Consider the following 19,559-nt stretch of genomic DNA (forward strand, 5'->3'; position numbering starts at 1 on the left):
CCGGTTCAGCCGCCGATTCTGGCCTTCCTCGCGGCAGCCGGCAGCCGCCTAGCGCCTAGGCGCGATTTTTGCAACCATGATTGTGAGTTTGCGCACACTATTATACATTGTACCACCTTATTATTATTACTAGTATTTTCACCCGTGCGATGCACGGAATGGATTTATTATAATATTTTAAGAATATTTGGATCGATATACAATTATATAAATTATAATATCAAATATTATATAGTGCAATTGAAGAATTGAGTTGGATCGATTATGTTTTCTGATGTTATCATTGCTTGAATTCAAGCAAATAATTGGCCAATTAATAGTCAATGTATAGATGTACACATATGGTGCTGAAAATTTAGAGATTTTATATATATAAGTGTTTAGGATTTGTATTAATTGGGAAAATTTGCTCGTTGTCTAGCAACTAAGTTATAGAAATCATTTGTTATCCTAATTTATTTGTATGGAAGATATATTTTTTGTGTAGATATATACCAATTTTGTCATCTTCGCGTAAACAAGAAAACATAATATCACTGGTTGTAATTACACATTATTGAAAACCTCTTTTGTAGACGACATTGGTAGTAGCAACAGAATCTTGTCCATCCTCGTCTAGAGCTAACACCTTCAAACCATCAGGATGGGTGACTCGGGATAAAGCCAGTACAATTGACCGTGATTAAATACCAATTTTTTTCAGCAATAACCCAACGTGAGTTAGTGTTTGGCCCTGGCTTTTGATGATAGTCATGGCATATGTGAGCATCAACAGGAATTGCTTACGATGGAATTTGAAAGGTAATCTCATATCAGAAGGAGTGAGAGACATTCGGGGGATAAGAACTTTGGTTCCTTCATGTGTCACATTAACTATTTTTTCTTCGACAATGTGATCTGTCAATCTTGTGACGTTGAGGCATGTATCGTTGCAAAGACCAAGATAGTAGTCTATGTTCCCCAATAACATAACAGGTGCACCAACCTTTAATGCCAATGAATGATTAGGAAGTCTAGACAATCTCAAACTATTTAAGAATTCAAGAGTGTGTACTTCTGATAGATTTTCACCGTCTGATTCTTCCTTACACAAAGAGTCACAACTTAAATATGTTCGACCTTCTGCAGTGTTCATGTCACACATGTACTGATTAATTTGATCAACGACATTTAAATTTGGCAAGAGGATCGCTCGGCCTTCTAGGTGCGACTCATCAAGCATGCCATATCTCGTGCTTGGGAATGTGCTTTCCACTATAGTTGCTATGGGATCGGGTTTGCACTTCAAAAAAAACCGTGCTGGAATATCGATCTTAGACGAACCGTCGTTTACAACCCCCTGCAATCCCATCTCCTATGTCTGCAATCCATCTCTGTCGTCTCAAGTTCTTCGTGAGCCTCAATACCTTCCAATTCGTCCAGAGGTAGGAAGAATTAATTGTGGCTCCAACAACTACTGGTCTCGTTGCTTTCGGAATAAGAGGAAGAATATGTCTAAAATTGCCGCTCAAAACTACTTTCTTTCCACCAAAAGTCTTTTTAGCACTACCCGATATGGCGAACCTCAATAGATCGTTCATGGTTTTGTTCAATAGTAGTACCGATGCTGGGTATATTAATAGATGGTGATGGAGAGCAAAACGTAAATCCACCGAACAATGCTTCGTTACCAGAATACTAGCTACTGCAATTATTTATATTGAAGAAGGAAAAATTATGACTGTTTAGACGATTCTCATAGAATGGCTCGTACTCTAAATACACAACTATGAAAGCATCTCCTAATACAAATTAAATTTCATATTACTTGGGTTGATAACAACTATAATATTTTTGAGAAATAATACAAACAAAGAAATACATAATAATTAAAAACACATTAATTTGAGTAAATCAATAATTTAAAACAAGAAATAAATCGAAATTTACATAAATAATAAAATGTAAAGGTTATTACAAATAATTTTAATGTGAGTTGTATTACCATTCATAGGCATATTCTTTGGAGGAAAATTTAAAAATGCATTTTAATTCAGTAAAATTGTAAGGTAGACTATTGAGATAACAACTTTTCTTACCGTTCACTATGGGATTAACTGGACTAAATGTCGGTGAACCAACAGCTGATTCTAACAACGATCGAGCATTATCGAACAACCTATTCGGCCGGAGCAACGTTGCTTGTGTATTATTTTGATTATTCAACGGATCGTTTTCTAAAAAGAACAAAATGTCAGAGTAAAACCGACTGTCAAGGGATGACCATAATATAAATCAATAACAATGAATTCATTAAGTAATAAAAATTTAATTTTATATGTTAATTGGATATTTATTACTTAATTATTTTTATTCTACAATTTTTAATTATATATTGTATTCAAAATGAACATAACCCAACCCAATACTTTTCAAAATTGCCAAGGAAAAAAAAATTAAAAAAAAAATCTCACAGCAAAAAATTAGACAGCTCCAAAACGACATCATTCTCACATAACACCTAGTTCTCACTTGATTAGAAATATATATATATATATATATATATATATATATATATATATATATATATATATATATATATATATATATATATATATATTGTAATTTCATTTGTTGAATGTTTCACCTGCCTACTCGCCTGGTCTCTAGGTGTGAGTTAACCGTCTCCTGGTCTCCGTCTTCACACTTAGGTCAGTAGTCCAGTCGGCGGCAGCCGATTGTGTCTTTATCCTTTAATTCTTATGTCTTTTCCTGTCTCAAATTGAGAACACATGCACGGGCTTCGCAGATAATTGAAACTAGGTTTGCATTTCTCAATTTGAGAAACCATAGTCTGAACATTATAACTGCTTGAATTCTGAATCATTATTATTATTATTATTATTATTATTATTATTATTATTATTATTATTATTATTATTATTATTGTTATTGTTGTTGTTGTTGTTGTTATTATTATTATTATTAAGCCCACTCGCCCCCTAGACCTTCACGCGGGTGGTCCGGCAGGTGTGCTGAGGCTCGTCGGTTACCCCGTGTGACCAAAATTCCTGTAGAACCCGTAAGGTTTCGGATCACATTAACTCAAGTATACACCTAATATACAGACTCTAAAACAAGCATAAACACAAGATTATGCTCATATTCATCAAGAATACACATTATAGAGTTTAAAATAGTTTTCATGGACATAGGTTTACCTTCTTAGCTAGCAACTCACACCAAGCTCCTCCTAGCTCAACCTAGCATGTCCCCATCCACTTGGTCTTCTTTAAAATCCCAAAACCAACATGATAAAAGAATAAAGATTAAGAGAAAGCAAAGAGATCTTGAATAAAAAAGATGTAGAAGGTTTGATCTTACCACTCCTAAGTTTTATGAAATGGAAATGTGGAATCTTGGTCATGTTTTCTTGAGTAGGAAATGGAAGATATTTTTGGTATGAGGAGATGATGAATGCGGCGTGAAAGCTAGGGTAGAGAGAGAAGAGAATGTGTAAGACTTGTCTAGGTTATATTGTAAGGATAAGGTGTAGTATGTATATGTATTGATATGTTTATAATAAGGGTTGTAAGACTTAGGTAGTGGGCTTTATTATATGGGTGGGTTTTGTATAGATATGATAATGTTTATATGGACTTGGGCTAGAAGAATTAAATATATTCTATACAAGGGTTATTTATATAGTATAGTCCACATCTAGGATCCACACACACACACACACAGCCCGGAATCAATGTATTTGAAGGTTCTCCACCCAGAGAACACTTGAACAACAATGTTAGACTCGATGAAGGATTACCAGAATATGCGGTACCTTTAGGAAGGGATGCAGTAAACAACGCACAAGGAGAAGAACATATGAGGACTATAGCAGAGTATATGACATCGGAATTCTCGATGCATAACTCTATCTATATCCCGCCTATGGAAGGAATTAACTTCACCGTCCATCCCTAAGTGATTAATCTGATACAGAACAATCCATTCAGTGGATTACCCTCGGAGGACCCGCATACCCATATGACTAGATTCATTAGATCTTGTAGCATGTTTAGGCCGAATGGCGTTTCAGAAGACATCATCAGACTCACCTTGTTTCCATTTTCTATTACGGAGAAGCGACAACTTGGTTGGATTCTCAGGACAATGAGCACTTCAGATCATGGGGTCAGTTACATCGGGAATTTATGAATGAGTTTTTCCAACTCACAAAAACGATGAAGGTGCGCAAACAAGTTCAGGATTTTAAACAAGGATCGACCGTATCGTTAGGAGAAACGTGGAGAAGATTCAAGATGCTGCGTAGACAATACCCACCCGATTTACTGCATCCTTGGGATGTAATTAGTTCTTTTTATGGAGGTCTCACTAACGAGAGTAAGATGCTATAGGACTCATCTTCCAGTGGAGCTTTTGTGTCGTCATCACCCGCTAATGCTGAAGCACTGATGGAAAGAATTTCTTCTAACACCTCATTTTGGTATAATAAAAGGGATGCCAAAGCAGGGATGTACGAAATGTCTAGAAATGTAACGCACGATGCGAAAGTAGAAGCCATGAGCCACGAAATTAAGAAGTTGCAAGGTATGATTCAGAAAATGGAAGCCAAAAATCAATCGTGTATGGCCCTTGCCTTGTATTGCAATATATGCGGAGGGGCACATGACACGGCTATCTGTAAATCATCGAGCGCCCCAGGAAATCTGGATGAATTAGTTTATGTACAAGGGCAGAGAGGAAATTCATATGAGAACAATTCTGGAGGAGGATATTACGGTTGGAAACCCACCCAAGGATAGAACCAAGGAGGCCAGTCACAAGGGAAACCTCAAAACATACAAAGCAGTAGACATGCCTACGGTCAGAATAGAGATAGAGGCTCAATCACCTAGAGCCCAAAATTTGGAGGAAGCAACAATGCTCTCTATCGACCACCACAAGTTTCCCAAAGCGAGTTGCGACCTTATCAACCTAACATCAGAGAAGTGGATGAAAGACTCTCCCGAGCAATTCATGAGTTGAGAAATGATAGAGTTCTATTGAAACAGGAAATCACACAAGAGTTTAGACAGGATTTGGCTGCTATGAGATAAGAAACTCAAACCTCGATGAAAAGCATGGAAATACAAATAGCACAGTTAGTCAAGTTGGTGTCCGAAAGACCTTGTGGTTCATTGCCAAGCACAACGGAAAATAACCCAAAGGAAATCGTCAATGCAATATCGGTTCATCTGGAACTTGTTAATGAAGATACCAACAAAGGATACGAAGGAAAATCTGCCAAAGGAAAAGAGGTTTTGAAAGATACAAACACAGAGGAATCAAAGGCAAACACCAAAATGGTAACATCTCAGTACCGCGCTCAAATTTTATTTCCACAAAGATTGGTGAACATGGCCGAGCTGGAACAGCAAGGTAAATTTAATGATTTGCTTAGAAAACTTCATGTTAATATGCCTTTTTTGCGCACACTAAGAGAACTGCCTAGATTGACTTGTCACCTGAAAGAGCTAGTCAAACATAAGGAGGAGATTCACAATGAATCTCGCGCCCACCTCAGTGTGGAATGCTCAGCAGCTCTTGAAAGGGGATGCCCCAAAAAGAAGGGTGACCCCGGTGCATTCGTCGTGCCATGTACAGTAAAAGAACTTTTCTTTGAGAATGCACTTGCAGATCTAGGTGCTTCTATAAATGTTATGCCTTCGTGTGTTTTTGACAAAATGATTATGCTTGCTCTAACTCCGACCCAGATGACTGTCCAACTTGCCGATGGATCCACTCGGTATCCGAGAGGCATCGCGGAAGACGTGTTGGTTAGGATTAAAGATTTTGTGATTCCTGTAGATTTTGTAGTGCTAGATGTAGGCCAACAGAACGAGAATATGCCGTTAATCTTTAGAAAGCCATTTTTTGCCATATGCCGAGCAATAATTGACGTAGGCGCGGGTAAGCTTACCTTGCGCATTGATGATGAAGATGCCACATTTGGTATGACTATCAAAGAAGACAATAAAAAGAAGGCGTTAAAACTAAAGAAAAAATCGAAGACCAAAGCAAGTTGCTCAGGAAAAACTGGAAATTTTGTCTGGAGAAAGAAATGGGTCTGTATGCAATCAACCGGTTCTGAAAATGATTGAAGAAATAATAATGGGTACGTCGGGCTAAGACGTTAAAAGCAGCGCTACTTGGGAGGCAACCCAAACTTTTATTTTATTTCAGGTTATTTTTTGTTTTCTTGTTAAATGCAATTTTTAATTTTTGAATAAATTTTTCTGAGGACTAACATGGACAGGAATTCATGAAGTGATATTGGAACAAAAGAACAAAGAACGAGCAAAGAAGACCGAGCCAAAGTACACCCATGATCACGCGTAACATACAGCGCAAAAGGGAATTAATTCCCAATTACGCACGGAATTACGCCGTGACCACGGCGTAAGGTGGATTTAAAGCACGCGTCTCAGCAAGTGGAAATGATTTCCCACTTACGCCACTGTCACGCCGTGACAGCAACGTAAGTGGGGCGCCGACTAAAAACCCTACGGTTTTTCTCTCCTTTTGCTTTCCTTTTATTTGTTGTCTTCTTCCCCACAAGACCTAGAACCCTTATTCCCCATTCATGCACCAAGGGCTCTTCATTATGCAAATCTCACCACACGTTTCATCTTTTCTTCCATATTTTTTGTGATAGCTTCAAGAACACTTTAGCTCTTCAACAAGGTAACCCCTATACTCTCCATTTTCATCTTTTTCATCAAGCTTTTATCTCTTAAGTGGTTGAATGGAAGAATAAATCTTGATAGATTATTTGCATTAATAATGCTATAGAATGCTTCTATGTTCTTTAGAGAACACATTTATGGTGAAAATTTTGAATATAACACATTATATTGTTGAAACCCATTTGTGATTTTGAACCCTAGTTGAACACTAGGATGAATTTAGGTTTTGTGGATATTGTCACGAGACCATGCAATTGATGAATGCATAGTGCAATTAGATGTTAATATGCTTCATATGTGCTTTTGTTTTGATTTTAGAACATCCACATTGCAAAATTCTACATTCAAGTATGCAAGTAATTTGAGATATGTTAACTTTGACCAATTAATTTGGAATTGTTTACCTAGCTTGCTTGCTTGTTTACACGTTGTGTTGATAATGTGCAATTTGGTTTGCCAACAATGCATGGTTGATTGAAAAAGTGTGGAAAGCATGACGTAAAAAGAGGGCTTGGTTTCGAAATTTATTTGATAAATTGGAGAAGTTTTTGAAAAATGTTGAATAATTGTTTCATCTACCTTGTGAGTTGATTGTTAAATTGTTTTGAGAATGAACAAGCATGAGTTGTTTCTGAAAACAAATTGCTAATGGAGCTAGTGATCTGATTTATTGCGTGTATAATGTTCTGAAAAATCTTGATTAGTCACTTCTAGTGCATGTGCTAACTTGAGTGAAATAAGGTCAAACTTGTCAATTGAATATGTTCTGGGGAAGATAATGTGATTTTGTGTGAATCAGTAACTCACAAATTTAACCTACTTTTATCAAACAGTTGGTGCACAGTCTTAACACAGACTTTTAATTCTGACACCATTTTCGAATTAAAATTTTGGAAGAATGAAAATGGCTATTTTGAAATTTTATAAAATAGAATTTGGAAAAATAAATTTTGGATTGTCACACTAACTCTCTTTGGCTCTTATTAGTATAGTAGATAGAAAGCACGCATATCACTATTAAAGTATTAATTAATATTAAAAATAAGAGAAAAAAAACACAATGTTACAAATAAAAATTTCAAAAATAAGAAATATAATTAATTAGATAAAATAGTTCGAAAATATATTATAAATCACTAATATCAAATTAATATTAAAAATGAGATTTAATAAAAAAAACACAATGTTACAAATAAAAAATATACAATTTGAATTAATTTCACTATAAATTCATGCTATGAGATTTGAACCCTAACATTTAGGAAAAAAAAAAAAAAAAACTACAAATGTTACCATCTAAGCTAACTCATCCTTTAGTAAAATTTAGGTAGATTTAGATTTATAAATTAACTATGTATATAAAAAAGACCTATACATACAATATATATAAATAGAAAGGGGTGGGAGAGTGTCTAGAATGGAGTGGGAGAGTGGGGGCAGCTGCCCCCATTGTGGCTCCGTCAATATGTGTGCGCGCGTGCGCTTATGTGTATATATATAGTGTATGAACTTGAACCAGTGCAAGGATTGGATTCTTTCCCAACATAATGAAATTAAGGTGGCTTTTGAGAAGAAGTGGGCACCTAAACGCGGTATCCCGGCCAATGACGAGATGGTCGGATTGAAAAAGCCACCAAACGGTTGGTGGAAGCTTAACACAGACGATTGTTGCAAAGGGGCGAATATGAGGGCTGGATGTGGTGGAGTACTGCGTGACCATGATGGGAGATGGATACAAGGCTTCACACACAACATTGGTGTCTACGGAGTGGATGACGCTGAAGCATGGGCTATCTCCATTGGACTGCGTATGGCTGCTCGACGAGGAGCTAGTCATCTGATTGTGGAAAGTGACTCACTCCGTACCATAAACTGTCTTAACACGAGTGGCAGATCCGGGAAGGAAAGCAACATTGTTAGGCAATGTTTCCTGGATATAGGCAGATTTCAAGAGGTGAGGTTTAAACATGTCATTAGATATTGCAACAAAGTCGCGGACCGTCTCGCTTCAGCTGCCTTAGACCATGCGATTGGGACTCGTTTGCTCGATCGACAACCGTCGTATGTTGATGGTGTACTTTGGGAGGATAGAGTTGGTGCGAGGTCTACCGCCGAAGAACTAACTCAGAGAGGAAGCTAGTTTGGCTTTTCGTTTCTCACCCGGGCTTTGTCCCTCTCCCTGTTCCAAAAAAAAAAAAAAAGAAGAAAATGTACTTTTTATTTATTGTCCACACAGCTGTGTAGACCATTGTCTATGTAATAATGATTGGTGTTGTTGCAACAGTTATACCATGGACCTGGGTCTACTTTGCAAGGTCAATCCGGATCCAAACTACACAATTTACATACTGAATGTTCACAATTTGAATTGTGAACATTTAGTATGTAAATTGTGCATTTTTGAATTCGGGTCTACTTTGCAAGGTCAATCCAGATCCAAACTACACAATTTACATACTGAATGTTCACAATTTGAATTGTGAACATTTAGTATGTAAATTGTGCATTTTTGAATTCGGGTCACTTCACAAGATGGAACGGGGTCCACATAATAATTTGTCGTGTTTTTTAGGGCAAATTATGTTGTGGAACCGTGTCATTTCCAAAATGGCGTCGTTTCTGCGGAAAACAATGTCATGTCAATTAAAAAAAATTGCTTTCTTTCGCCGTTAACGGCGTTTGTCTTCAGGAAGTCTATGTTCATAATTACTGAACTTTATGTTCATAATTATAGAACTCTATGTTCATAATTATAGAACTCTATGCTCATAATCTTTGAACTCCATATTCACAATTATTGAACTCTATATTCACAATTAGAGAACTCTATGTTTATAATCATAGAACTCTATGTTCATAATTTTTGAACTCTAGAAGTTTATGTTCATAATTACTGAACTCTATGTTCATAATTATAGAACTTTTTGTTCATTATTTTTGAACTCTATATTCACAATTACAAAACTCTATGTTCATAATTATAGAACTCTATGTTCATAATTTTTGAACTCTATATTCATTATTCTCGAACTATATATTCACAACTGCAAAACTCTATAATCATAATTACGTAACAGTATATTCACAATTTTTGATGTCGCTGAATTCTTTGACAAATAATAATAATAATAAAAAAATTGATTGAAGGAAAAACGATGTCACTAACGCTACCGTTACTCCCGAATTGCAAAACGGTATCGTATTGGATCCATGGCATAACAGTCCCTTTTTTAGGCTTCTGTGAGTTATAACTAAGGTCAGCCCATATTTAGATTGAGTAATTCTCATTGAGGAATATAAGGCAAATTTTACTATGGACAGTGGTTCATGTAGTAATGTGGTACATAAAATGAGTATCATTCTAATTACATTTTAGTTTCATTTGACAATATTGTTTTGTTTTTCAGTTTCATTATAATAATGTTTTTCAGTTTCAGTTTCAGTTTCACACTCATTAGTTTCATTATAACAATAGCAAAATATCATTTTAATTCTACTACAGTTTCATTTGACAATATACATTATTGTATGTACTCTATTTTGTAGTTTCATTTTCTACACACACTAGTTTAATTATAATAATGCTAAAGTATTGATTTAATTACACTTCAAGTTCATTTGACAATATATGTTATTGTATGGTTCTGAATTTTAGTTTCATTTTTCACATACACTAGTTTAATTTTAATAACATTAAAGTATTATTATTATTATTATTATTATTATTATTATTATTATTATTATTATTATTATTATTATTATTATTATTATTTTGAAAAATAGAAAGGCTTTTATTAAATTAAATGTCCAATACAAAACGGAATAGATGAAATCCAAACGGAAGGACCAGATTGTGAAAAAGCTGCTCTAGCAACAGCATGAGCACACCTATTCTCTAATCTAGGTACATAAGTAAACGACACTACTTCAAAGTGTCTACGAAACTCCTTGCAAGTTTTAATAACGCATCCCGCGTAAGACAGATTAGCACCCGAGCCATTAAGGAGATTACAGGCCACTTGACAATCAGATAACAACACAACTTTAGAAATCCCAATATCTTTTTCCCAGGACATGGCCTCACGAAATCCCAATATCTGTTTCTCTGTTTTGAAAACAACTTTTAATTGTGTTCTAAATTTCTTGAAAAAGGATAAATAATTCTCAATTTTGAAAATGGGAAAAGAACATGGTAAACACCTAGACTGTTTTCAATTTTCAATTTCCAAGAATTCTTGAAAATTTCCTGTTAGTAAATGCCCCCTGAGTTTCTAACATATATAAGGCATGTTATGATGAACATGTAACAAAATAAATGTTATAATGTTTAGTTTATGAACATTAAACTTTGAATTTATGAATATATATTGTCTAGTGTTTGAACATTAAACTAAACACTGAAAATAATCTTCGTGTCTAAAAAAAAAAGTGATTAAGTGTCAAGTTCTTCTCTCTTGTTCCGAGTAATAAGTTTTCTCTCTCTCTTCACTGACAAACTTTTTGTTTTTTTTTCCTGATGTATATCTGCCAATCCTTTCTTTTACCTTGTTTTTTTGCCTTCATTTTTCTGTGTCCAATCAGCTTCCCTTTCACCCTTTCATCTATCATTTCTCACTTCTTTGGGTTCTCTCCTGCCTGATATATAATTATGGCTAGGGATGGTAATCTTAATCCGGGTGAATATCCACCCAAATTCACTTAATTTTAAAAAAAATCTAAATTTATGGCGGATCGGATTGGGTTTGGATTCTATGCACAAAATTAGCTTAGAACCACACTCAACCAACTATATATATATATATATATATATATATAACTTTACATGTTAATGGAGTTTGACAATTATATAATACTTTTTTTTTGAAAGTTACAATTATATAGTACTAGGAGTTAAAAAGCAACATTATGAATAATTAAGTTACTAAATTTGTATAAATTAATTTATATGGATCGAAATTTTAAAAATAAAATAATTCAAGGGTCAAAAGTAGGATTTTTTCTTTTCTTTTTCATTTCATTGACACCTGTCCTTTGATTTACAATTATATTTTAAAGGCTCCTTATGCTTTTTCGAAAGCGAAGTAGAAAAAGTATAAAAGTTGAAGGTTATCAGAACTTTATCAAAAGCCAATTCATCATTGTTCATTAATTAATATAAAAATTGGAAAAGTAACCAATAATTGCCACCCAGTGGGCAAGAACAAATGATACACTGTCCAAAAAAAAAAAAAAAAATTCTTAATTTCGTCATCGAATACGCGTCGTCATGCATTACAATTTGAAGTAATAAATTCAAAAGAATTAATTGTAATATTTGATAAATCAATCTCCCCAAAATTTCTCCAATACTTATGATGTGCAACCGAATGTACCATGCGCATGGTGCATACGATGCAAAACGACGTCGTTTTGATTAAAAATGCGCGTCCTACTTAAAAAAAAAAAATTCAGGTTCGATTCTCAGCAATAGCATTATTGTGGATATATAGTTATGAATTTCTGGATATATTGTTATAAATTTGTGGATATATAGTTATGAATTTATGGATATTTAGTTCATTCATTATGGATATTTAGTTCATTCATTGTAGATATTTACTTCATTCATTCACTGTGGATATATAGTTATGAATTTATGGATATATAGTTATGAATTTCTGGATATATAGTTATGAATTTATGAATATTTAGTTCATTCATTGTGGATATTTAGTTCAATCATTGTGGATATTTAGTTCATTCATTGTGGATATTTAATTCATTCATTGTGGATTTTTACTTCATTCATTCATTGTGGATTTTTACTTCATTCATTCACTGTGGATATATAGTTATGAATTTGTGGATATATAGTTATGAATTTCTGGATATATAGTTATGAATTTCTGGATATATAAAAATGCTATTGCCGGGGAACCTGATTTCTTCTTTAAGTGGGACGCGCATTTTTTTTAACCAAAACGGCGCCGTTTTGCAACCGTATGCACCTTGCAAGGTGCATTCGGTTGCACAGCATAATTTGCGAAATTTCTCATGTTGGGCGTAGTATGGACTATAGACAGGGCCGTTTCAATAAAAATTGGGACCTTGTGTAATATATTAATTTGAGGCCTTTTTAAAAGTAATTTCTATATATAAATAATAGTTATTCAAAAAGTTGTATCAAAATATAAATATTGTATAAAAAAATACATCTAAATTTTCATTTAAAAAGTGACATGTATCGTGCACATTTAGACGCAAAATCATCTACCAAATTTCTGATTTCAACTAATTCTAAAAGTTCATTTCCAATGGAGATTAAAGCTATTCCATTGACTCTCTCTTGCAACATACTTGATCATAAGTAAGATTTTAACAATTTCAACTTTGAAAAACTCATTTCTGCAGAGACAACAATAATTGAGATAGTCAATAATATTCGATATGCAATAGTAGCATTTAGAAAACAACTCATCTGTTTCAATGAATTCAATATACTCACTGCACATATCTTTTCTTTCGATAAAATCTCTCTAAGCAATTTTAGCTCAATATACATTTCATTTTCATTAATATCACCACTGCACACTATTTATTGAGATTTGAGAATATAATTGAATTAAAAAATAAAATTAATAGTAATTGTCAATTAGCATAACATCCCGATCGAAAATGCTAATTGTTATTTGAGATTTTGAATTGGGAATTGCCAAAAGCAGGAGAGAGAATCAAAGGATTAGAAAATATACATACATACATACATACATACATACATACATACACACACACACACACACACACACACACACACACACACACACACACACACACACACACATATATATATATATATATATATATATATATATATATATATATATATATATATATATATATATATATATATGGGTTCTAAAGTAATTTTCAATTGGGCTCAATTTCCACCTATCACAAATTGGTCCAATCTCCCCACACTTCAATCGTTATGCCATGGAACCGTGTTCACCATGGATGGTGAACACGGTCCCAACGGTGTTAGTGTATCGTTATCTTTTTTTTTTTCCTTAATTAATCGCGTGACTTTTCTTCTTCATTTTCACATTTCGCGGTTTTACTTTAATTTGAGGTGAGCAATGATTTCGGACATTCATAAATTATGAATCCATGCCTGCACATTCACTTTGGAACCATGCCTACACATTCCCGTCCGAAACCATGGCTGCTCCTCTGTAGTGCACGCTTCTTCAACATTCATAAATTATGAATTTTCTGTTATGAGATTATGAATTTTCTGTTATGAGATTATGAATTTACAGTACATTCATAATCTCGTAACAGAAAATTCATAATCTGACCAACCGCGCGCCGTTAACACCACATTAGCGATTTTTTATTTTTTATTTTACGTAAAAATGGCGCCGTTTGGACCCGTGTTCACCATTCATGGTGAACACGTTTCCAGGGCATAATTTACACCCTACACTTAGCCTAAAATCATGTATACTATATATACGTATATAATTTTTTTAAATATGGGGCCCCCAAAAATTGGGGCCCTGTGCGGTCGCACATGTTAGACATGCTCAGAACCGACCCTGACTATAGAGTGCAATTTCACATATAGACGGTTATATGATACACTAGTTACCACACGCACATTACGCGCATAGTTCAATGCGATATGTATATTTTTACATTAGAATTTATTAAAGTATCATTTGGTATCTTGGTGAATATTAATGTAAAATTATCAAATTTTTCATAAAAGTAAATATTTCAAAATACATAAATATGACATGTGACATAATTTTTCATAAAATTAACTAGTGCAATAACAGTTTTTAGAGAGAAACATCTTCACTGGATAGTATCCAAGCATAATTTTTGTAACACAAAATCCAATTAATTACCGTGATCCATGCTTCCTCTTGTCGTCACCCCTGCCAGAAATGAATTTTTTATTTAATCTAGTCCCATGATCTGCTTCACTGCAATTTTAGTGCCTTGGCGCAGTGCACCTCCGAAAACAAAACCAAATCCTCCTTCCCCCAAAAGACAATGATAATAGACATAGTTTCTCATTTGTGTTGAATATATATTGTAAATTAGGTGTACCGTTTCATCAATGCCCAATAGATGATTCTAATTAATTGACCAAAGGTCATGTTAAATTTTATATTGTATTTTTAAATACATTCTAACATATTCACAGTATATGTTTAACAATTATGTCAAATTTGATTAGGATGGTGTCCGAACCTAAGACCTTCCTTATGAAAATCAATAAGTTAAGAATAATAAATAGCTAAATGAATATTCCTTTACTAAATTTTACACTGACGGAATACATGAGCATTTAAGAAAAGTAAATGATATAATAGACGGTAAAATAGAAAAAAATAATTAAAAAAATACTAAAATCAAAATAATATGAACTATTTATTTCAATAAACAATTATACCAATATTTTTTAGATTCTGTTAGGGGCTTAACTTTATTTACTGTTATTAGGTTTGTAGACTACCTATTAATTTGTGTGTGAGATGTGAATATGTGTCCAACAAATTATTTTGTTTTGTAAATGATATTAAAATGTTAATATAATATATCAAATTTGACTACATTAATTCTAAAATGTTACTTATGAATTTGATTGTATATCATAAATTCATGATAATTGATGGGGATTGGATTCTAGGTCCAAGAAACATAGGAAGGGTACAAATTGGACTCGGAGTTAGAAGCAATGTCATAACTTGAAATAAGGGACAGAATTTGGGTGGTGATGAAAGTGCAAATAATTAAAGGCCAAAGGGTCTAGACATGAGGAAGTAAGACTGTAGTGCTGTAAAGCTTGGAACTAATAAGATGCATGGACAAACTCAACTGTGTGACGTTACCTGAGATATGTCCGACTCAATAGCGCTTTCATTGAAATTTGAACTCACAAGTTTTCATAGTTCAACTTGATACCATTGAACTACAAGATCTTTGGTAATGTTCTTTAAAATAAATATGTCAAATTTAATTTATTCTAATTAGGTAGAATTTAAATCTTCTATTTACTTTAATAATTTTGTATTATAGATATTTTATTTTAAATTTCTATTCAAAATTTTTAAAATTGAATTTCATTCTATTCAAATTTAGATATATATTTTTAATTGCCAAGACATTGTAGTCTAATGACACTCGGGTTGGACTCCCATATGGGAGGTTGTGAGTTTGAGCTTCAGTGGATGTGTTAAAGTAGTTATGAACAGATACTACATTGTAATAGAGTCAGTCACATTCAAAAAAATATATTTTTTTTAAATTCTATATATATATATATATATTTTTTTTGAATGCTACTAGCTCTATTACATTGTAGTATCTGTTCATATACTTTCTCAACCTACTGAAACACAAAGAGCTAATAACGCCTCCACTGAGGCTCGAACTCACAACCTTCCAAATGGAAGTCCAACCCGGATACCATTGTAGCTATATTTAAATTAACGTAACTGAAATATTTCATTTTTGTAATCTTTCCATGCACATAAAAGGAAACTTTGCTACAAGAAAATCAAATAAATCTCATTGCCACACCCACGTGTTTAGGAGATTCATTATAATTGTTACTAAACTTTTTTTTAAATAGTAACCAAGTATTTTTGTTGCAAAAGGTTCTAATATATTTAATGAATGCACATATATACAAGATCAATGAATGAATCAACGGTACCAATCCTTTAGGTGTTTTGCTCAGTGTTCATTTAGTTCAACCATTATTGTTGAATAAATTATTATGGCTAAGGAATTTAGATGTAATAAAATTTAAAATTTTTAATTATAATGTAACCCAAAGATATTTGACCATGGGTAAATATGATGTAACCCAAAGATCAAAATGCTAAAAAAAAGTGTTTGGTTATTCAACAGTTTGAAGCAACAATTTGTTCCAAACCATTGAAAATACAAACATTACAATTTACAATATTTTCACTTAGCGTTTTTTAGAATGATTTTCCCAAAACACCTCTATATTTTTAAAAAAAAATAAAAATTTATTGTAGAGCCATTTCGAATCCTTGAATAACAAGAGCCAGTTTCGCTGGCTCACTGCTTGCCCATCAATGGATGGCAAGCTTAATTTTTAAATTGGAGCCTTAAGGCTCCTTTTATAGGAGCCTCGAGGCTCCCATGCCACTTTTCCCACCGATATGGGAAAAGTGACAAAACTAAGGGGAGCTGAACATTCGGCTCCCCATATGTTTTATTTGTTTTATTTTTTTATTAAATTATTATTATTATTTTAAATTTTTTAAAACAGTACAATTATTATTATTATTATTATTATTATTATTATTGTTATTATTATTATTATTATTATTAAATATATGTATACCCTTACGTCATTTTACATGTTAATCTAAACAACTAATCTTTTAAATATCTTTTTACCAACCGTTGATATAATTTGCTGGTCAAATCCGCTAATATAATCTGCTAACGTTAATCGCTAACTACTTATTGTCAAACAATGACATTGTGAGACAGTTCTCACTTCAATTTATTGTGTGATTTGAATACTCTCTTTATCAACAAATTCCTCAAGTAGTTAGTATGATTGGCTTTACTAATTTTTTTTTTTTTTTTTTAGTTTTTTCAAGGTATTAATAAAATACTTGGTAAATAAATATATAGCATTATTTTGTATTATAACTTTGATATTTAATTAAAAAATAATACACAAAAAAAAGATAATAGACAATGTAGTGAATATAATGAATTTGAGTGTAAAGAATTTTTACATTGGAGATAAATAAAGACAATATAACTAATGAAATTATTTCTCTTAATTAATTTATTGATAATGAATAATTTTTTTTTTACTAAAACCATTGTAGGGATAATGTAGCGAATATAATCAATTGATGAATTTGAATGTAAAGAATTTTTATATTGGAGAAAAATAAAGACAATATAACAAATGAAATTATTTCTCTTTCTTAGTGGAGGTGTAGTATAGTTTGTATATGTGTGTATCCCCTTTCTTTTGTAATAATTTTTTTTTATTGATAATGAATTTTTTAATTTTTGAATAAAGGCATTGTAGACACATAATTCTAAATTAAAGAAATGCATATGTATTATTTTTTGGTGTAGCTACTAAATTATTATTTTTTTAATTTAATAAGAGTAAAATAGAGTACTAGTTATGCTAACTTTGTTTAGGATGAGGTTCGAACCTAAGACCTTTCTTATTGAAATTAATGAGTAAGTTAACGGTGAACTAACAGAAGTTAAGGAAAAAGATAATATTTAACGGGTAAATATAAAGGTGTTTTGGAGAAATCATTCTCAAAAACGCTAAGTGAAAATATTATAAATTGCCATGTTTGTATTTTCAGTAGCTTTGAACAAATTGTTGCTTCAAACTATTGAATAATCAAACACTTTCTTTAGCATTTTGATCTTTGGGTTACATCATATTTACCAATCGTTCAATATCTTTGGGTTACATTATAATTAAATTTTTTAAAATTTACTACTTCATCTAAATTCCTTAAATTAGGAATTTCTTTATCCATAATAATTTATTCAACAATAATGGTTGAACTAAATGAACACTGAGCAAAACACCTAAAGGACTGATACCGTTGATTCATTCATTGATCTTGTATATATGTGCATTCATTAAATATATTAGAACCATTTGCAACAAAAATACTTGATTATTATTTTTAAAAAAAATTAGTAACAATTATAATGAATCTCCTATATTACATTGTATTCATATACTATAAGTTACATATTTAAATAAACAAATTTGACATTAAATTACTTATGTATGAACTTCTCATATATAATCTTGCATTGATATACTTTCAAATATTTATTTAATTATAAACATTGGGTATTAACTCATTCGCGCATTGAGCATTAACTCATTCACGCAATGCGTGTGTAAAATTAGTAAATGGTCTATATCTCTTGGACTAATAGTTATCACTCTAACAGTTTGAGCTAATACTTACAATAAGACATAAAAGGACACCATGGGAAAAATGGTCTATACCATTCAAAACTCTTCCAAATTGGGTATTTATAGAATAGAGTGATGAATTAATATTTAAAAATTATTACATTGTTAAATTTGATACAACAAAATTGTTATAGCTAATTGTAAAGTGACATCAAATTAATGATGCTTTAAATTTGGTAATATAAGTTCAAACTATATTTCGAGTATAACTCATTACAACTATAAATCTTTACCATTATTTTGTGTATAATTTATTAATTATTATAATTTTAGTTACTTTCAAATATTTTGAGCATAAATCATTTTTTTTTTGAAAGGAGCATAAACATTACTATATTATTAATATAAATCATTACAACTATTCTCTCTGTCCCATTTTATGAGTCTGGTTCGGTTAACGAAACTTTGTTGAAGTTATTTTGAATTGAATTATTTATAATATTAAGTGTAGTGTTAGTATACAAAATTTATATGTTTAAAAACTACACTAAAAGTACTATTAAATAAAAAAAATTAAATTTAAAATAAGTAAAAAAATACTATAAAAAAACAAAGAAGAAAGAATTAGTTTGACTAATGAATAGTAAGTAGGACAGATAAAATGAGACAGATGAAGTATAAATCATTATCATTATTTTGAGTCTTATTAGTTATTTTTATTATATTTAAAATTTTTATAATATTATTATATATTATTATACATGTTATATTCTAAATAAAATAATTAAAATATTTTTTTTTTTTGAAAATAATTAAAATGTTTAATTATACTCATTTTCTTAAAAATGAACCAAACACACCAAAATAGTTTTCCAGAATGT

At 32.0% G+C, this 19,559-nt stretch overlaps 2 protein-coding genes across 2 annotated transcripts in view; both read left to right on the forward strand.

The window, feature by feature from the left end:
• Nucleotides 1-19,559, forward strand: part of LOC109176901 (putative late blight resistance protein homolog R1A-4) — a 32,154-nt gene that overhangs the window by 7,505 nt on the left and 5,090 nt on the right. The gene's annotated exons all lie outside the window — the stretch shown is intronic.
• Nucleotides 5,121-6,140, forward strand: LOC109176857. Its single transcript, XM_019326252.1, has one exon. It carries the CDS (start codon nt 5,121-5,123, stop codon nt 6,138-6,140), a length of 1,020 nt encoding a protein of 339 aa, XP_019181797.1.

This window comes from Ipomoea nil, unplaced genomic scaffold, assembly GCF_001879475.1.
Source record: "Ipomoea nil cultivar Tokyo-kokei standard unplaced genomic scaffold, Asagao_1.1 scaffold0761, whole genome shotgun sequence".
Classification (NCBI taxonomy): Eukaryota; Viridiplantae; Streptophyta; class Magnoliopsida; order Solanales; family Convolvulaceae; genus Ipomoea; species Ipomoea nil.

Coding starts and splice junctions, on each gene's coding strand:
- LOC109176857 (XM_019326252.1), top strand. CDS start 5,121: ATGGAAATACAAATAGCACAGTTAGTCAAGTTGGTGTCCGAAAGACCT.